Below are 22,246 nucleotides of genomic sequence, written 5' to 3'. Positions count from 1 at the left end.
AAAGTGTTGTTGACAAATAGGCTCACAGCAGGTGTTTTTTGTCTACTGCCCTCTATTGGTGAATGTTGCTATTCATCCAGAAAATATTTGATAATGTATAAAATAATGAATAAATTGAATCTGGAACTTGCTACTGTAGTGGTTTTCAGTCCAGCTCCCCTGAACTAATTCAGACAACTGACCTATTGGATTGGTCACAAGCAATTGGATTTCAATCCCAATGTGACATGGATGAACTGATAACATAGCTACATACTACAGCCTGAGGTTGACCCAATAATGAGAATGACCCATTAGGGCAAAACTTTTTTTATACCTTGTTTATCGAACCCGCTGACTACAAATAATGATGATTTCGAATGAAACTAAATTTATTTTTGGCCAATTAGCGCACCCGCTGCCACAAAAAAGTGGAAATTTCAGAAAAAAATAAAAGTTTTTCTTTATTTTTATTACGCCCTTCGCTGCCTTGAAATCTCAAAAGATAAGATATGTGTATTTCTTCCTAATTTTATATATTTGAAGCATTTAACCATCCTATTTTACATTCACCAATAAAATTTTATTTTTAGTTTGTCCTCCGTCTTGTTTGAATATTTTTTGAAAAACCATTTGTTATTAATAAGAAAAGAAAATTTTATTTTTATTCCGCCATCCTCCAATGATATTTGAAAATATAAATACGCGAAACAAGAAATAAAGGAAGTCTCGCCTCAGTAACTAAAATTGTTGAAAGTTTGTTATCGCCAGGTTACCAAAAAATACATAAACCTGATCAAATTCCTATTAGACAGTATTTTGTCCAAAGTTACAGGTTACTTTAAAAGTAAATGGCATTTGTTTTAATTTCAATTTCAGTTTATTTTTGTATGTCAACTGTTATCAACTAGTCTGAGGTTGTTTCTATGATAAAAATGGTTTCCACCTTTGTCTAAATTTTGTACCAAAATAAAATATTAAATTAGGGATGAATCAAGACAAATTTTCATACCATTTGTCTCAAGTTGGTCACTATTATTTGTTTTAGCATATTGTATTTTTGCTAGATGCCATATAGTGCTAAACTGTGAGTATTTATAATAACTATGCTATAAATGTAAATGTTTTTTTTTTTCACTAACAGTGTTTGTACCTGAAAAACCAGTTGTGACCTGTATTGGTGTTGTTAGTGCACCTACATCTCCAGGCCAATCAACAGGAATTGGAACTTGGAATGAGCCAACAGTAACTGATGATATGGACACTGGTTTGTCAGCTACCTGTACTCCATCTTCTGGTTCATTATTTCCTGTTGGTACCAATACTGTTATGTGTACCGCAACTGACAGTGATGGCAATATTGGTTCCTGCACAATTACTGTTTTTGTCTATGGTAAGTTTTGCTCATTTATGCAACCATTTGTAATATTTATATTCAGTAGAAACCCCTATTCAAAGGACAATTCTTCTTGAAATGAAGTATATCTTTTAACACTATGGCCATACCCCCCTTCCACACCTCATTAGGGCAATAGGAATAATTTTTGAAATGATTATTAAATAATCATATTTTCAACCTTGGAGTAAAAAGGGACACTTAAATTTTTTTTTTAAAGTCTTTTTTGTCTTGTTCATTAAGCTGGGCACACGCTGCGCCATACAATTGTTGTATGGCTGTTGGCAGGTGAATCCATGTCCAATCTCTGAGCGTTTCATACATCAGCTGATAGTTGGTGGCAGTCTGAGTAGCTCATCATTAAAAACTTTGCGCACATTTCATTCAATTTTGTTCTCTGTGGAATCTTGTTTGCCGACAACCGTCAGATGCAGTGTGTACCTGCCTTTCAAATTTATATTATAGGTCCACTGAGTGTGGTTATTCGTGTAAAATAATCTTGTTAATTTTAACCCTTCACATTTAATGGGATTTTTTTTAATGGTAGGCCTATTGTTCATACCATATCAATTTTATTCATTATATTTAATTTATTCATGCTGCTATAGTTTCCTAATAAATAAATATTAATATAAGTTATAAATTCAATTCAATTCAAATAGTGATTTTAAATGGTTTGAAACATTGACAAGAATGAATCTGATTTTTTATATATATGTTAACATATCAAAGAAATATTAACATAAATTTTGAATTTGTTTGTTTTATTATGTTCTAGACAACGAGAATCCCAATTTAACATGCCCTAGTGATATTTCCATGAGTACATCCTCAAGTCAAACTACAGTGACCTGGAATGACCCAACAGTCACCGACAATGTTGATACTGGTTTGTCAGCTACTTGTACTCCATCGTCTAATTCATCATTTAGTCTTGGTTCAAATGATGTCACTTGTGATGCTACTGATGCTGCTGGTAGGACAGGTAGATGTATGTTTACAGTTAATATTATTGGTAAGTCTCCAAGGCCATGTTTCTGCAGTATAATTCCTCCAATAAATTATCTGAAAATTTTCTCCAAATATTTTATCACATCATCAGGGTTGTAGCTAGAAAACTAAGAATGGGTGATAAACATTTTAAGGATGGGTGGGTGATAACATTGAGTAAACTCAAAATAATAAGATTGGATTTTAAGGATGGGTGGGTGATAACATTGAGTAAACTCAAAATAATAAGATTGGATTTTAAAGATGGAAAAATGATTTAATAAGGGTGGGTTGAGGACCATGAAATTAGCTTTAGACTGGGTGGAAAACTTAAGGCTTGGTAGCCCCACCCACCACCGTCCACCATAACTACATACATGCATCATGCAAAATTATGGACATTGATGCAATGTGTTCAACATCAAAACATTTTTATATTCAATTAGCACCAAAAAAGTTTATCAGAAAAAGTTTATCAGAAACTTTGGGCCCCGTTTCCGCTGCAAAAAATTTAAAAAATGGCTGCTTTCCGATAATTTATCGGGTAGTAAGTGCTGCAGAAACACGGCCTTAGTGTTGCTTTGTTTTAAGTACATTTATCAATGGTTTGTTTTAAATAGTATTAATTTTTAGCACATTACTAAAAAAAAATGAAGTACTCACTTTTGAGACAAATGATAAGAGGAGTATACAAGGAAATATAAGCTAGGACACAATGCGCAATTTACAGAAGATTCTTTTTTATTTTTAAGTCGCCTTTACACAAATAGAGAGGTTAAAACTTTTGCTGGTGCAACTCCACCAATTTGTACCTGTATAACCTGAAATATAGCCCATATTATTTACCCAGGACCAAACAACTCAATTACAAAATAAATGCTCTTTGCACAAGCTCCTAAATAGTATCCTGACCCATGGATTAATACTGGCAATCTGCATTGTAAACCTGGTCAAGATAATGAAGCAAACTCAGACAAAGACATCCTTCAACTGTCACACCCAGCATTTTTAATATCTGGATGCTAGAGAATGTTAACTTTTACATAGTTACATCCTGCAAATGACCTTAGGGTCCATAACCACAGGATAAGAGGTTGTATGGATCAGTACAAGGGTAAACCCCTACTCGTCTTGAAAATTGTACTGAATTCTTTAAAAGTGCACATGAGCCAATTGTGTACAATGGGCCTACTATTGGCGTGTATTTCAATACACCTTTCGGGCATACTATTTATACTGTAGTTTTTATCTGAGAAATCTGACACCAGCGCTGACGTTGATTGATGTGGCGAGTCGAATGCCAGGGGCGCCACAATCTACAGCCATAATATCAGTGCTGGTTCAAACGGCACGCACGCTCGTCTAGCTATAGTTTGCCTCTCTTAGACCATGGAGGAAATAATTATTCCTCCATGCATAGACTGGTATTTAGTGGGAGGAGCCAAACTGTACTGTGTACTGTAATGAACATTTAATCACTACTTTTTTATGATGAGTAGTTGGTGATTGTGGACCTAAAGCATGATGTTTTTTTATTAGTAACAATTTTTCTGAGGTGATGTAATCATAAAACACATTACCTTTTTCTGCTGATTAGATTTAAAGGCAATTCAATGACATATTTTTCAACTCTTTACTGTATAGAAGATAATGTGAGTCCTAATGTGACATGCCCTGCTGACATCGATGTGAGTACAGGAAGACAAACTACCTGGAATGACCCAGTAGTCACTGACAATATTGATACCAACCTATTAGTTAATTGTGACCCACCTTCTGGCTCTTCATTTGATGTTGGTGAAAATAATGTCACATGTTCAGCAACTGATAGTGCTAAGAATGAAGGAAGTTGTATGTTTGTTGTTGAAGGTACAGTTTTGTCATGTATTGTGTTGCTTGTGATTTAATATTATATTAACAATGTCAATGTTAGCTACTACAACTTTGATAAATCAATGTCAATATGTTTATTATTATTATTGTTATTATTATTATTATTATTATTATTATTATTGTTATTATTATTATTATGTTACTAAATAATAAATAAAACCTAACTTAAGGGGAATTTAGACAATAAAGAAATTAGAGAACAATTAAAAAAGGATGACGTTGAGGGGAAATAACATGGCGTTGAGGGGGAGAATTAAACAAAAGAAATTCCCCTTAAGTCTGTAGTGCTTATTATTATTATTATTATTATTATTATTATTATTATTATTATTATTGTTATTATTATTATTATTATTATGTTACTAAAACCTACCTTAAGGGGTACTTAGACAATAAAGAAATTAGAGAACAATTTAAAAAAATGACGTTGAGGGGAAAATAACATGGCGTTGAGAATGAAAATTAAACAAAAGAAATTCCCCTTAAGTCTGATGTGCTTATTATTATTATTATTATTATTTTTATTATTATTATGTTACTAAAACCTACCTTAAGGGGAACTTAGACAATGAAGAAATTAGAGAACAAAAAAAAAAATGATGTTAAGGGGAAAATGACATGACGTTGAGGGGGAAAATTAAACAAAAGAAATTCCCCTTAAGTCTGATGTGCTTATTATTATTATTATTATTATTATTATTATTATTATTATTATTATTGTTATTATTATTATTATTATTATGTTACTAAAACCTACCTTAAGGTGTACTTAGACAATAAAGAAATTAGAGAACAATTTAAAAAAATGACGTTGAGGGGAAAATAACATGGCGTTGAGGGGGAAAATTAAACAAAAGAAATTCCCCTTAAGTCTGATGTGCTTATTATTATTATTATTATTATTATTATTTACTAAAACCTACCTTAAGGGGAAATTAAACAAGACAATGAAGAAATTAGAGAAAAAAAAAAAATGATGTTAAGGGGAAAATGACATGACGTTGAGGGGGAAAATTAAACAAAAGAAATTTCCTTTAATCTGATGTTATTGTTATTATTATTATTATTATTATTATTATTATTATTATTATTATTATTATTATTATTATTGTTATTATTATTATTATTATTATTGTTGTTGTTATTGACGATGTTGTTGCAGTTGTTCGAGACCATTCTAATTCCGAGACACCTCTAATTCGAGACCACTTTTCCAAAGAACTAAATAACAAACTTTATAATCTATTAATACTCATAAGCCTGTATGTGGTGACTGAACCCTAATACTACCCCAACTTTTCAGGTCCCAACTGTTGTCTTGAGATGGAGGGCAAACTGTATTTAATTGAGAAATATAATTGTCAAAGCTACATATGAATCTCATTCTTTCAAGATGTTTGTTTATTAATTTTACTGTTGTTGGTAACTTCTGCCAATATAATTCATTTAATGAACCAGCATTTTATGAGTATTTTTAAATAGTGAACATAAAGTGATCATGGTTCTCTTAGTCAGTGGGTCCATAAAAAGATCAAATTCAATTCATAATCTGTTGAACATGATAAAAATTATACTAACAAGAAATTTCAGTGATAGTTGAGTTCAGAATGAACAACAGTTTTTACACTTTATTCCAATCAAACTTAAGAAACTGATTTAAGTTTTACAGTCAAAACAGTTTTTTTTTTAATCGTTTTAATGTTTTATGAATTGATACACAATGCAAGAAGCGTTTGTGAAAATTGTATTTTAATAAATATTTGTCTACCATTCATTCAGTTCTTTATCAACTGGTTATTATTTCATTTTGTTGTTTGGTTTTTGAATACTGTATACATTATTGTAAAGCTAATAATAACCCAGGTTTACTATTCTTTAATTGTTTTGTAAGGTCAGTTACTATTAGAGTAGTGGGTATTATTATTATTACTCAGCTTAACAGGCACTTGAAATTAGTAAACCCTCACCCATCCCTAGCTTTTTGCGTCAGCAATTCATAGAAGTATACTGTAACTACAGTACGAGTAAAAGAACTTTGTTGATTTCATTTTTTTTTTTAAAGACACGTTTGCCACTCATCTTTTTTTTTTTAACCATCTGCCCCAACCCCCATTGTCAAGAATGCATATTTTAAGGAATAAATTGTGTTAAAAAAGTGACAAACTATTTTTAAAAATTTCATTTTGTATTTTGTTTTGGTGACTATAGTAACCACATTATATATGTAGTAGGTGGTTATTATAGATTAACTTCTAAAGGTTGGCTTACTATTAATAAAGGAGGGGTTACTATTGTAGAGTAATGGGTTGGTATTTTTTAGAGGTTTTACGGTATTTACACTGTACAATATCTTGAAATTATTTGTGCAAGGCACTGTAATATCCTGTGAAACTTAACATAAGATTATTTTAATTATTTTTCTCAGTGAATAAAGGAAATACTGACACGATTAGTGATGGTGGTGAAGAAAGTAGTAATATTACGCTTATTGTGGTGATTGTTCTGGTTGTTACCCTTATTCTGATAATTATAGCAATAGTGCTGGTATGGAAAATGTAAGTACTCTTTCGATGATCGAAAAACAGGGGTCATATTTTACAGTTCAATTTTCTTTTATCTTCCCAATAATTTTGTGTAACTATCAATATAATGTTGTGTAACTAGCAGTATTTTAAGTTGTGTAGGTGTACCAGTATTTTAGCTTGTGTGTTGTATTCTGTATTACATATATTAACCTGGTATAAATAAAAATTATATAAGATTATATTGTATAAAATTATTTTGTCTTTAGAGCTTCATTTTTTGTTGCTGTGGAAGAAGTATTAAGGGGCATCGCGTAAACAAATTTGCTTGTTTTCATACTTTTTTTAAAACTTGTTATTTGCGGTTTTTTTTCTAACAACTTAAGACATTATAATGATTTATTGGTCTATAATTTATTCGTCATGGATACTTAAATATGTTTGGGAAAAAATCAATTATTCGTTTAATCTACATGTAATCATAAATCAATCTGTTGGTGCATGATCATGCACACCTGTGTGGGTGAGCTCACATGAAAAATGTTTTGTGAATAATGCAATATAGCAAGAGTTTTAACTGTAATGGTATTGGGTATTTGTAAGGTTTTTTACCAATCACTTATTACTAAATAGCTTTCTGTAAACACCAGTTTGGCCTAAACACATTTTGCTTATATATATATAATCACAGAATGAAGAAAAGCTCCACTTTCCATTCTTTGAATTCCGTGTTCTCAATCTTAATATTTTTTTTGATGTATGCGTGTTTCCTCCTTTCTTAGACGAGTCAAGAGAAGAGACATAAAAAGTCCAGAGGCTATCACATATTCAGCAAATAAAGGAATTTCTGGGAAGGGATTGGAGCAGCAAATTCACGAGCCACTTACCCCAGAAATAACCCACACTCAAGGTATAAAAAATGTATTTCCTTCATATCCAACTGCAACTATACTCATCACTTTACAGGATAGAAATAATGTTTTATGAGGCTTACTGTAGCTTTATAAACTAAGTCAGTTTTATGGCTTTTAGGAAGTTTTTTTAGTCATGGGAAAAAAATCTTGCAGTGACAGAGTTTGGAAAGCTAGCATCTAACCAACCAAGTATGGCTCCACTCCACCAACACAGTGATGATAATGACATCAACCGAAAGGTCCACTGATTAATCTTAGATAAAGATAGTATGATACATACTCCAAGTATCTAAATGCACGCCATCGTGTCAGGATTCAATATTTCGACATTAATTATGTCATCATCAGGAAATAATGACATCAATGTCTGATATTCTTATGGCTAGTGTACAGCTAAGGAAAGCTATAAAATTAAGGCTCACTCTTTAATGATACACATGGTGAATTTAGTGAATATGCGAAGAACCGCTTCATGCATCCCAAATTGTTTATAAAACATGGATAAAGGTATACTGTGTTTGTTCAGTTGGTGTTAGTGGTGTAAATTATAAGTGAACCCTTAGTTTCTAAATCCCTATAAAAAAACACAGCGGATAATCTATATATGAAGTGCAGGTGATAAGTTTTTAAATGAAACCCTAAGACTCACAAATTTCATGTATGAAGGTAGAAAATACAAGCAATACACACTATATTTCTGAAAAAAGAATGTGTTGTGAATACAACATTATTATAAATACAAAATTGACTAAAACTTTTGTTGAAACCCTGTGCTCTATGAAAACATAGGGTTAGAACAGTTTAGATGCCTACATTTTTCCCTGAGGACCTGATTTAAAATTTATGTTGAGAAGTTAATTATATATAATTTTTTCCAAGTAATTCTTATTTTTTAAATTGCAACATTACAGACATATAAATAAAAAACAATAATGCTGCATGGAATTTTGTACTGAATACTTTTATATTTATATTATACTTTTATTTTATAACACATTTTTATATAATTGTTTTTATTACAATATATTTTAACAGAACTAAATCATTTTTTTAACAAAGTGTCTCAATTGTAATGTACTGTATTGAAGAGTTGCTGCCTGTTCTAAAATTTAATTATAGTGTCCTTTGAAACATATTTATATGATTTTCTATTTTCAGATAACACAGAACTTCCATATATAAATCAGGACATCAGAAAAGCTGCAATCCCCATACATGACCTCCCTGAATATGTTAGGGTGAAAAAAGCATCTGGAGAACTTGATGAAGAATGGGAGGTAAGGCTTTTAACATAACAGTTTTAAATGTATGTGATTAGTTAGCGTTTTAATGTCTCTAAGTATTGATTCTGTAATATTTTATTTACAAATTTTTTTGTGTGTGTATATTAAATACACATTTGAAGATTTCCTTCAAAATTACTATATGCTGATCGTAGATTTTATTATCAATCTTGACAGCTTCATTCAGGAATATTGAATGTTTGCAGCAAACAGCTATGTTATAATACTTTCAAACACAGTCTACAATACCCAACACTATACAAAATAATAACAATAATAATATTAACACTTATAATAGTAATAATAACAAGAGCACTCAGTAGAGAGCATATCTCCGCCCACCGCCAATCTCTTTTTATTAACAATTCCTCAAAAATAGGTACTTTCAACTACCAGCCACAATCTACTTAAAAAAAATTACACTAACACGAAAGTTTCATTTAGATGAGTTGTTTAGTTTTTGAGATATCTGATCTGCGATGTTTTGCTTTGTATGGTCCATCATTGACACCAAAATATAATCACTTCACTTTTTAAATGCCTTTTATTGTATCAGTTGTATACCTGCCATTTCCTGACATGCACTGGCTTAATTTACTGGCAAGTTTTACTCTAATAGCTGACAAAAAAACTACTTGCAATGTATTGATGTTGAAGTGGAAATATTTTGGAAATAAAGATATGGGGATTTGGTTCTGAAAAAAGTGAATTTAGTACATATAAAATGCTGTACACCTTTACTGTAATTGCACTAATGTAATATTCACCATATAGCTGTTGTTTCTGCCTACTTTAATATGGTAAACTTATTGTTTAAGTGGTCCTCATATCTACACCCTACTTCGATTCCTGCCCAAAATTGACACACTTCTTTATTGAAACATGACAAACTATTCTACCAATTGTCAATTTTATCCATTGATCCATTTTCGAGATATTTAGGTCTGGGACCTTTTGGCCCTCAAATGCAAACCCACATTTGGATTTTCAACAAAACTCCATAATTTCTTCCTTGTACCTTGTTTAACGTTCACAAAATTTTCATTCATATCAGTTGCTTAGTTTTTGAAATATCTGGTCTGGAACGTTTTCTTTTAAATTTTAAATTTAAACATTTCTTCATTGAAACATGACAAACTATATTGGGTAGTGTCATTTAGAGCCATTGATTATTTTTAGAGATCTTTAGGTCTGGGGCCTTAGGATTTTAAGTGACCCTCAAATGCACAACCGAATCTGGATTGTCACCAACACTTCATTATTTCTTCCTTTTAAGTTGGTTAAACTTTCATGAAAGTTTTATTCATAAGTTGACTAGTTTTTGAGATATCTTGTTCAGGACGTTTGCTCTAAACTCCATTTAAATGATCCTCACATCCACACACTACTCTGGACCGTCACCACAATTTAATCATTTCTTCATTGGGTTGTACCTAATACTCCCTGTAATTATCAATTGAGTCTGTGCAGCCATTTTTGAGATATATCGTACACAAAATAAACACACGAAAACATCAAAACGTTACACAAATGCGCACACTCAAACACACACACACAAGCTAATACACGACTGAAAACATATATTCCAATTATGAAAGGGGCTCTGTATAGTTTGAACCACCATTGCTCTGGGCCAGGGGTTGGCACAAACATTGGTCGGAGGCCCAAATCAAACTTTTCAATGAGCGCCGCAGGCTGCACTAAAATTCAAACTTCAATGGTGAACACATGACAATCTAAGTGCACTCAAAGAGCATAGAGTTGCAAGAGGTCGAACTGCCATGATTTTGTGTGAACACAACGAAACGTTAAAAATGTTAGATTAATCGTGGTGGATAATACTTGGTTTATCAGTGGTTTTATCATAGATAGATAATAAAACAAAACATTTGACGTAATTGTTGAAATAAAACATTTCACATAATATATACTATAAAAACTTTAATCAATAAATAAACCATAGTATACAAATACAATATTTCTTTATATATTGTTAGTAATAAATCCAATGCATTTTATACTATTATCATCGTCATTTGTATGTATCTGTATTTTACTATGACAGCTGTTTATGTAAATTTTGAAAATAAAACACTACTTTAAACCAAATGAATACAATTAACAGGCCTGTTTGCTTATCCATCTTCCATTGGCCTTCATTCTCCTCTTCATCATCATCATCATCCTCATCATCATCAATGCCCCGGTTAACGTTCATAATACGTTCGATGTTTGGCTCAAAAGATGTTGTTGAAAGTTGTAAGCAGGCTTTCAGATTAAAATCTGTCAAAGCATTGCTATGCTTGTTTTTTATTAGTTTCATTCTAACCAAACAAGGCCATTTGTCTGATGGCAAAATTCCAAAGTTCAGGAAACTGTTCCTTTGGAAAATAACATGCACAGAACATGTGGAGGTCGGCTTCAAGGAACTTTACTTTCAAATCCTGGGATTCTTGGAGCTCGATCAATTCCCTTTGGAGACCTGGTGTTGCTGCCCTCTGTGCCTGTGCATTATAGTGAAATGGAGTTGAAAACAAGTCCAGTTCTTGCTCATGGTCCCTAAAGTTGACAAATCTCGTTCTGAACTGATCTAGTAGCTGGTTAAGTTGTTCAGCAAAATATGACCCCTTATTGTTAATCATTACTTGATTTAACTTGTTAAAGTTACGAGCATCCCCCTGTCTAAGTTGGTGAGCCCATAGGATCAATTTGTTTTGAAAGGCTTTTATGTATTTGCAGATAATGTGGGCCAAATTCCGTTTTCCTTGTAAATGGGTATTTAGAGTGTTCAGATGATATGTAATGTCGCATAGGAAAGCGAAGTCCTTCATCCAGTCTTCATCATCCAGTTGGTGAAATGCTTTACCCTTCGTCTCCATGAACTGCTTAATGTGCTCTTTTGTGTAAACATGTAAACTATCGTGTGCCTATATATACAGAATTATTCTTGTCTAAGCTCAGCATTGCTACTGTACTATACTTTTATGAGTACACTTACGTTTTAGCGATATTATAACTGGCATGTTTAGCATTTTCTCTCTCTTCATAGAAAATGTGAAAGAATCTAGCTTGCCTTTCCCGTCTTCTAATCAATGACGATGTCTTTTCCTTCCTCTCATCTGGGGTCAGGTCTTTTATGCTGGGATCATCTTTATGGGATGAGTCGTAATGCCATTTAATGCTGTATACTCTTTAGATGCTGATTTTGTCTCGCCATAAGTAAGGCATAGTGGTTTGTTATTTAAGCTAATGAAGAAATATTGTTCAGTCCATCTGTCTTGAAATTCATGATGTTCCTCCGCAAGTTATCCTTTTTTCCCCACACCTCTACCCATTCTAGTCGTATATTCAGGCACTGAGATTGAAGCTCAGATGAGGTGTGAAGAATGTATTCTTATCAGGCAAACTTACTCCAATGAAGACAGAACTTCAACTGAAAAGCCCGAACTTGCCAAAAGTGATATTTTGGTGGCAGGGGCACAGTTACGCCTAGTCGGTATACATTCATTGCACACGCGCAACTCAAACAAGATTGTTTGATTGCGATGCACTTCTCGATGTGTTGACCAGCAAATATTTTTTTGTACTGATGATTGGCGGCGAGCAGCAATAATAGGCGAATTTATAGCCAGTGAATGTCGGCGGGCCACACAAAAAGGTTTTTTTAAATTACTCTCGCGGGCCGCTAAAAAATTGCTGCTGGGCCACATGCGGCCCGCGGGCCGCACTTCGCCCACCTGTGCTCTGGGCCTTCCGTATCATCCCGTGTGTGCATGTCATGTTCATGTGATAGTGTATTTAGATTAGATACAATGACAAGAAAATACTACATACTGTACTATATTTCTAATATTTACATTTATAGCAGATGATGGGTAACAATTTCCCCACTAGAAGCCCTAATCTGTAAGGTCTTCAGAGGGTGAATTTTTAGTCTAAATGGTTTAGTGTATACTGAATGTTGTAATTTGAATTACATTTAGAATTTTGTTTGCTCTCAATTTTACCAGTTGTTACCTGAAGGTGTTGAAAGCAGTGAAAGAGCATCAGTGGCCTTTGACTCACAAAATGCATCTAAGAATCGTTACCGCAATGTTGTTCCATGTAAGTTGCTTTGCTAATCAATCACTAAAATTTATGTAGCGCCAAATACAAATTTTGCTCAAAGCTTTATGATGAGTACCATGTCTCTTGAAAATAATTAAAATAATTAAATAATTAATAACTCTCTTCTTAACTCTATTTCCTTGATGTTTTTTGAAGGCGATTCTAAAATTTTGTTGCACTTTATTTTAAAAAGTTAATAAAAAAATTGATTAATCTTACATTTACTAACAGACAGTGGCTATTGTCACACCAGTCCTAAACAAATTTCTGATAAGATGTTATTGTATGCATGCATTTGATTATTACAATAACTTCCAATCTGAATTAAGAAATTGTTTAAGACTGGTGTACCAATAGCCACTACCTTTATAATAACTCTAAATATATGTATTAATAACAATTAATCTACATTTAAATTGAAAAACTTTTTATATCTGATTAACTTACACACTACTTTATGGAATATATATATATATTTTTTTAGATGATGAACATCGGGTTGTGTTAGAAAAGATCCATGATGATCCGTATTCTGATTACATCAACGCCTGTTTCATAAAGGTTTGTTGCAGTTGCAATATCGTTAACATACTTAATTAATCTTAGCTTCTGCTAGGTATAACTACTTTGTCAGGGCCATCTATTGTTAGTTCATTTATAGAGAGAAAAATGCTATCATGAGTATGCTATCCACTCATAATAGTGAATGTAGACAACACAAGAATGCCTGAAGTAGTCGTCACAGGTTATGATTGCCTAGTGTTAAGATAGATTCAGTTTAGATATTACATTTTGTCCTCAAATAATGTAATTTTTGTGTATATCATTGATTAGGAAAGATAAATACATACAGTATTGTTGTTATTGTATGTCTCACTGCATATACAGTATTGCCTTGCAATGATGACTTGTATTATATTTCTTGAGAGGTCATACATTATTTTCACAGCAGTACAAAACATTTGTTTCTGTAAATCCTGTTGCACAATAATAAAATGATCATTATAATCATTTTAAGATCATTAATTAATATTTTTTATAAAAGGTACATATGGCTACACTTTACACCCCGTTTCCCCATAAAGCATATTTCTTGTACTCTTGTCAAAATAATGAAATAATGGATTGTTGTTATGTGGGGGGGGGGGGGGGGGGGGGTTTCTTGTGGCTCTTTCCTTATTGTGGGTTTTTTTGCAATCACATAGGGCTTTACAAATGAGAAAGCTTATATCGCAGCTCAAGGACCTAATAAAACGACGATTGCTGATTTCTGGAGAATGATTTGGCAAGAAAATGTTTATTCTATTGTCATGGTAACAAACCTTGTGGAGGATGGAAAAGTAGGTGACATGATAATTTTTTTTTTCAAATTCTAGATTATTATTGATTACTATGTTTAGCAAAGTATTTATTTTTGTGTGCGTGCGTGTGTAGAACAGTTTTTTAAACACAAACACATTAAAACTATGTTACATGTTGATACCGAATTGATGACATGCAATTATTGCTGCCCATGTTGTTTTGCATTGAGAGCAAAAGGAGCCTCTTATCCAATAAATACTACATATGTATGTAGAATTGCATACAAGTTTTACAATTTTGATTATCAATAAGATGCTAGAGTTCATTTAGTTTACTTTTGTTTATATTTTTCTTTCCATGAAAATTAATTAATGTGTGGTTTTTTGTTAATAATTTATATGATCTTTTATTTAAAGTAAAATGTGTTTCTATTTGTAGAATAAGTGCACAAAGTATTGGCCAGATGATGCCAAAAGGTATGGTGATATATTGGTCTCTACTGTAGAATTTGTTCCTACGACATCATTCACTATAAGAAAACTCAAAATGCTGAAGGTGAGTTTTTCTTTGTTTTTGGGCATTTATTTCATTAAAAAAAAAAAGTTAAACATTTATCCATTAAACATGTATATATATGTATATATATATATGTCATCTCACTATTTTGTTTCTTTATGTTGATTTAAATTCCACTGTTACTTACAATAGAACTAATACGATTTTGAATCTGATTGCCAATAGATGTTGGTCACACAAAGTGCGACTCTGAATAGGTTGTTATGTTATGGATAATGGTGGCGAAAGAAGTTCTCTATTTCATTCTATAAACAGACTTTTATATAAGAATCCTAATGCTATTTTCATTACCAATGTTTGCAGTGGTCCTTGTTTCAATACCAGGCTTGTCGATTATTGTGTTTTATTTATTCATTAGTTCATTTATGCCGATTCAACAGTTCAAAAATGAAAAAATAAAACATAAACCCTTTATTCTACCTTTCCATACATCTCTAATTCAACTCTGGTTTTGTTGTTAAGCACCTATATATTTATGTCTATTTTATAAATGTTTTTAGTTTGTATGTGAAATAAGTATTTAGTGCAATTTGTTTATATTTTTCAATGTTATTTCGCACCTTAGAAAAAGAATTTCATACTACATTTTTTTGTGTTTTTTGACAGTACAGTAATCTGAATCTGAATCAAAACAAAAAGTGGCTCCTAGATTTCTTTGTGACAATTTCAAAATACAAATCCCTGCATCATAAAAAAAAGATTTTAATTATGTATTTGTTGTCCTTATATCATTTTGTACATGTGACACAACTTTGAAACAATTTTTTTTGACGCATAAATGTTTTATCATTCTTTTATGAAATTTTATAAATTATTCGATTGTGTGCGAAATCTGTATAATTTTTGATAATTTCACTTTCACTTTCTACATTTTAAACTTTCTTTTTAATAATAATGTAGTTAAGTTTATTTTTGGGGGGCTCCAGACTTTTGTCATGGTGATTTTGTTGCTTTTGAGGCCCAAGACACTTGTCTGAATAAATAAATGAAATGTATGGATGAAATGAAATTTCCATTTAACTGTATTTCTGGTTCACAGGGAAAAGATGTACAGTTTGTAAAACAATACCACTTCCTGGTTTGGCCAGACAAGAACATTCCTCGTGCTTCATCCCCTGTTATTAGTATGTTGAAAGTCATACGAAAAGAAGAACCACAAAATGCTGGACCAGTTTTAGTCCACTGCAGGTACAGTATGTGGTGTTGGTATTCAATGGTTAATTTCATTTCATTTATTTTGTCTCAATAAAATACATAAAAAACAACAACCAGTTACAATACAACAAAATAAAAGCATAAAAAATCTGAAACAGGCCGAGACAGGATTCCTAAAAGTGAACCAAATCACTATCATGTAGGTCTCGTAATGCACTATTCCGATTACACATAAAATAATAATGAGCAATTGAAATAATACTTAAAATCTGTAAAATTTGCCTTAACAATAAATATATATATATATATATATAGAAATTGTAAAACTTATTTAAAATGTAATTTAAGATCGTTTAAAAATGCTTTAAGATTCAAAACCAATAAATCCCTAGTTTTTACAGGTAGTTCCTCCCAAGCGCGTGGAAACAAATGAAACATAGAATATTTCAGAGAATTTGTTCGAGCATATTGATGTACAAATTTAAGATGATCACCGTGTTTAGAGTTGATTGTTATGTAATTAAAAATATTAAAATCATAAAAGCCATGAAGACATTTCGCAATAAAAGAAATAGTAAGAAGCTTAAAACGTTTTTCAACTGAAATTAGACCGATAATGTCATGTGGAACATACAGTAAGGATGTCCAACTGAAACAAGTGTCACCAAACCATGTGTGACTATACCCAATAGAGGATCTGCACAGTGAAAGAAAAACATGATAAATAGAATAGTTAAGAACATCTGGTGTTGAGAACATTGTTGTTGATCCCAGGTGGGCAAAGTGCGGCCCCAACAGTAATTATTTTGTGGCCCACAAAAACGAATTGAAAACCCTATGTGTGCGGCCTGCCAACCATTTTTGGCTATAAAACACCTTGTTTTTTATGAGCTGACTCCGACCATTTATAAAAAGTAATATTAAAACTGAAAATACAGTCATGTAGAAGCAGTTAGTGAACGTTTTCCAATAAATATTGAATTGATGATATCTATGACACATGAACTGATACTGGAAGGATGATGCGAATGATGACATTGACAGCAGTTATAAAACATTTTTGTTGAATAAAATAACATAATGTATTTAAATATGTTAAAAGCAAAAAAAGGAGCAAAAAGTATATACAGTTGAACTTGTCGAATCCAATATGGCATTAAAAAATGTTTTGACTTGGGTAAAATTAGACTTACAGATTGTTAATTATTACGGAAAAAACAATTTGCCATGTAAAATAAAATCAACTTAGAAATTTATTTGACTTGCGCAAAGTTGACTTAGGCAAGTTTAACTGTATGTATTTCTTTTACCATAGTGCTGGTGCTGGTAGAACAGGGGCAGTTATTGCAATTGATGCCATGATGGATATGGCACAGCAAACACAAGAGGTCAACATATTTGAATTTGTGAAAGAGATGCGCAAAAGACGACCTAACATGGTTCAAACACCGGTAAGTCTCCAGAAACTACATGTATATTTCAAATTCATAAAATGTTGCTAATTCAGTTTCAAAATAATTATAGATTGGTAAGTCTTGATTAACATGATCTTGTTCAACTATCATTATGCTATCATGCCTGTATCATGACCATGTACCAGTATGGATTGGATTGGATTTATTCGGTGTAAATACCAAGGATAGCCCACGAAAGTCTAGAAGAAGACTTATTTCCAGTGGGGTCATTCTGGTGGTGATTGGGCAGTACACCGGGAGATAATCCCCTACTCTTTTCCGAAGAGTGTACTGTGTTCTTTAACATGCACATGGGCCATTATGCACACAGGACCAACGGCTTAAACGTCTCATCCGAAACATGGTGCGCTATTGTAACTTGTATTTCAGCCCTCTAGCTGAAACACAAAGAGAGGCAGCGATGGGAATTGAACGGGGGACCTAGAGATCTCCACGGTTCAGCGCACCACAGCGGCTACCACCAGATTAGCCGACTGAGCTAGCTGCTCTCTCAAGTATCATGTACCGATATTATGTATCTGTACTGTATTTAATGTAATGAGGTTGGATTTATAGTGCTTTTGATATATTGTACTGAAATCTCAAAGTGTGCGAGGTGTGGATTGCTCATAGAATAACTTCCCTCTCCCCTATGGGGTCTCTTAGTCTGAGCTACCCGGTGAACCACTACCAGCTACCTCTTGTATGTACACAACAGGGGTCGAATGAACCAGTGCACCTGGGTAATTTCTACTCGTCTCAAAAGATATACTGGCACATGAGCCAAATTGTGTTCACTGGGCCTACTGTTTATACAATAGTCCTTATACCAGAAGATTACCACCAGAACCATGGGCGAGTGTGCCGTTCTAACTAGCACCGATATTATGTTGTATTGTACTTTGTACCGGTATCATGATCATGTACCAGTATCAAGATCATGTACCAGTATCATAATCATGTACCAGTATTATGTACCAGCATAATGTATGAGCATTATGAACCAGTATCATGATCATGTACCAGTATCATATACCAGCATCATGTACCAGTATCATTTATCAGTACCATGTATCAGTATCATGATCATAATACCAGTATCATGACCTTGTACCAGTTTCATGTTCATATAATTATCAGTATCATTATCATGTACCAGTATCAAGATCATGTACCAGTATCATAATCATGTACCAGCATAATATATCAGCATTATGTACCAGTATCATGATCGTGTACCAATACCATATACCAGCATCATGTACCAGTACCATGTATCAGTATCATGATCATAATACCAGTATCATGATTTTGTACCAGTTTCATATTTATATAATTATCAGTATCATTATCATGTACTAGTATCATAATCATAAACTCATTTTGATTAATTAAATTCATCCTTTGATCTACAGTTGCAGTACAAGTTTGTTTATGACACAATACTAGAGTTTGTCATCTTTGGAGAAACTTCCATTCCTGTCTCAGAATTTAAGGAACATTACAAGAAGCTTCGGCATGTCAACCCAAAGTCTAATAAAACATATCTGTCTGAAGAATTTGAAGTAAGTTGGATTTTAAATACACAGCATAAAAGTAGAAAATAGATACAGTCTGAGGATAATACAGTACAAAATATTGAACAATACACTGTACATAATCATACAGTACAAAATATGGTACAAGATGCAATCCAAAATACAGTACATGGCCATATATAATACAAGATGAAGAACAAAACATAGGACATGATACATTGCAAATTACACTCTATTGTGCAGAGCTGAACACAGAGGAAGCAGCACTAGATACAAAGCAAGGCACAATACATGTTAGATACAGTGATATGGAACATACAGTGCAAAATGCAGTAAATGTTACAATATATAGGGTAATTATTGTTAAATTTTTTATAAATTTTTGTTAAATTAGTGTATTTTTATATTATCATTATGAATTTTAAATATTTAAAAATTATAATAATTATTGTAATTATCTCTTTTGTAAATAACTTGGCCACCATATGTTATTAATTTTATGTGAGATTTTGAAATAAAGTGATATATATAATTTGTGATACTGTTAGGTATACCACTTAAATAGGGAATCAGCAAGGGCAGAGGTGGTTGGTAGACCCTTTAAGACTTGGTACTGTTTGGCACAACACCTTCTTATTTTGTAATAACTTTTGATCACAACACAAACAAATTTCCTTACCGTGAAATTTTCAACCGTATACCACGGTCTTCCTCGGCACAATGACTGGAATGTGACTCGAAGGCTACACCGATTTAGGGCAACTGATCTTATGAACATGTGACGCCAAAATTGGATCATAAATCTTTGGTAGCTTGTGTCTTCTTATATTGCTGTGCAGTTCCATTTTACATACAACAATTACAAAAAATATATATTCTCATGGAATTGAGTGCAGATTGTGTATGATGTTTTAAGTTGTATTTAAGTTGAAGCATACTTCTACAGTTGTTGCCATTGGTCATACACTGGTTTAATGCTATACTTATTTTATCAGGCACTGCAAAGGATATCATCAACACTGGAGGCCGACAGCACTAAAGGAGGGCTGCGATCTGAAAACAGAAAAAAGAACCGATATCCTGACATCTTGCCATGTAGGTTGATTGTCTTAGTCCATCTTAAGAGTAAAATTTTTCAATATGGATTATAATTTTTGAAATAAAAGATGATTGTTTGATTGATTGATTGATATGGTCAGTACACAAGGAAATCATTGTTATTGTTATTATTCATATAGGCTATGTTCAGACACAACGATTGACGCTAGCGTAGCATTAATCGAGTGGTGTGAACTTGTGCGCGGCGTAGCGAACGCCAGTATTATCGCGCAATCACTGGCGTATGGTAATCCAGCAACAGACCCCAGATTAGCGTACGCCACTGATTTACGACAGTCATGCATTGGTGATTTTGAACTCAGCCAAGATTTGACCAATCAAAATAAACCTAGATGTAAACAGAAAATAAAATGCGCAAATTACGAATACGAATATTTCGCGCGAATAATTACGCTAGCGTTCATTATTCGCCCAGTCTGGACATCTCGCTAGTTACGCCATGAATTAACGTACGCCCAGCGTTAGATACGCCTGGCATCTCACAGGTCTGAACGTAGCCATAGCACTATTCCTTTAGGTTACAAAGCGCTTTGTTGTCGCTAGTCGTTGGGTCCACATGCTTAAATGTTGCTGCCATATTGGCGCAGTAACAGGCAACCCCGCCAGGTACCCATTTATTCTCCTGGGTGGAAGGAATCAATGCCGATAATGTGCCTTGCTCAAGGACACAAGCGAAATGCACAGTGAGTAATTGAAACACCAACCTCAGGGTTGGGAAACCAAACCGTTCTCACTGCGCCAAACCGCTTCCTCTAACTTAACTCCCTAAGATGCCATCTGAAGATGTGATGGGGTTGGTATTTTGTGAATACATCTAATTTGAATAATAGTAATAGTATTTTCACAACTGACAACATTATGGCCATTGTGAGACTAAAGATTTCTCAAACTGTAAAATAAAACATAAATTTGCTGGGTGCTAACTTGGTACTGGTGATAAGTGACTTAATTATCCCATTGTATTGTGATAGCCTTTTAGTATGCAATATATGAAATTAAATTTTAACTATTTAAAGGAAAATATTATAATTTCTATAATCCATTAAATTTGCCCGTCATTTTTCTTTGTAGATGACCGTAATCGGCCATTCATTATGACCCCTGGTGAGAACGGGCCATCCGATTATATCAATGCTTCATTTTTTGACGTGAGTAAAACATTTTAATTAGACATTTTTCATTTCTCAGTATTTAATTTCAAAGAATTGTATGTTATAATACATATTTGGTTGTTTTTTTTTTTCAGAGTTTTGATAAGAAGGATATGTTTCTTGGGACTCAGGCTCCCATGAGGAATACTGTTGAAGACTTCTGGAGAATGATTGCTGACTACAACTCAAAAGCTATTGTTACACTTAATGATTTCTACAATCGGGATAAGGTAACTTATAGTTTTCCGTAGGTATTGTTATTTTTATTACTGTTGTTATATTTTACCATTGTTAACCCTTTGAAGTCCCAATTGACTTTTACCAAGGCCACTAAGGCCCATTAAGCCCCACTGTCATCATCCACTAAAATAAGAGTAAGTGCATCACTGATTTGGCCACTTTGAAGGCTTCTGCACGTCCAGTTGTGGCAAAAATAGGGCAATACCCTAAAATTACTCATTAAATAAATAGAGGGCAGCAGCACCAAAGTCAGTCCATGTATAATTCGGAGCGGGCTTCCTGCGACAGTAAATTGGTCCGTATATTATACGGACCGCGACTTCAAAGGGTTAAGACATGCAGCGTCAGTCATGAGCAGGCTTGCCATAATGCCTCAGGCCGTATTGGCTGCGCTATGTTACCTACACATTGGTTAATAGATGGAGTATAGTGGTTACAGCATCAAGAGTACGAAATTATCAACTCTTCACCCATAAACCTCTTGGTTGTAGTTAAGATTCAATCAGTTCTCAAAACTTCTCAAGTCTTAATAAAAAGATTTTTTTTTGTTTTTGTTTGTTTACTTATTACTCTTTTTTATACTGTGAAGTCCATAGAAGCTAATAATAATAATAATAATAACAACAA

At 33.0% G+C, this 22,246-nt stretch overlaps 1 protein-coding gene across 3 annotated transcripts in view; it reads left to right on the top strand.

The window, feature by feature from the left end:
- The first annotated feature begins 3,912 nt into the window (after positions 1-3,912).
- Positions 3,913-22,246, top strand: part of LOC117102432 (receptor-type tyrosine-protein phosphatase epsilon-like) — a 39,097-nt gene continuing 20,763 nt past the window's right edge. The window contains exons 1-13 of one of the 3 annotated variants that reach the window (XR_004444413.1): positions 3,913-4,234; positions 6,684-6,813; positions 7,563-7,690; positions 7,959-7,961; positions 8,853-8,971; positions 12,988-13,081; positions 13,569-13,645; positions 14,290-14,424; positions 14,825-14,941; positions 16,002-16,150; positions 17,433-17,568; positions 18,987-19,136; positions 20,105-20,204. Coding sequence is in view for 2 of the 3 variants with exons in the window: in XM_033242693.1 (XP_033098584.1) it covers positions 3,979-4,234; positions 6,684-6,813; positions 7,563-7,690; positions 7,959-7,961; positions 8,853-8,971; positions 12,988-13,081; positions 13,569-13,645; positions 14,290-14,424; positions 14,825-14,941; positions 16,002-16,150; positions 17,433-17,568; positions 18,987-19,136; positions 20,105-20,204 (1,594 nt within the window). In the remaining variant the exon portion in view is untranslated. The remainder of the gene's footprint in view (positions 4,235-6,683; positions 6,814-7,562; positions 7,691-7,958; positions 7,962-8,852; positions 8,972-12,987; positions 13,082-13,568; positions 13,646-14,289; positions 14,425-14,824; positions 14,942-16,001; positions 16,151-17,432; positions 17,569-18,986; positions 19,137-20,104; positions 20,205-22,246) is intronic. The other 2 variants (XM_033242693.1, XM_033242694.1) reach the window with 2 other exon arrangements.

Source organism: Anneissia japonica, unplaced genomic scaffold, assembly GCF_011630105.1.
Source record: "Anneissia japonica isolate Jap-2015-1 unplaced genomic scaffold, ASM1163010v1 scaffold287763_len296007_cov137, whole genome shotgun sequence".
Classification (NCBI taxonomy): Eukaryota; Metazoa; Echinodermata; class Crinoidea; order Comatulida; family Comatulidae; genus Anneissia; species Anneissia japonica.
Note: the sequence above shows the minus strand (reverse complement) of the source record. Positions and strands in the feature narration are given on the sequence as shown.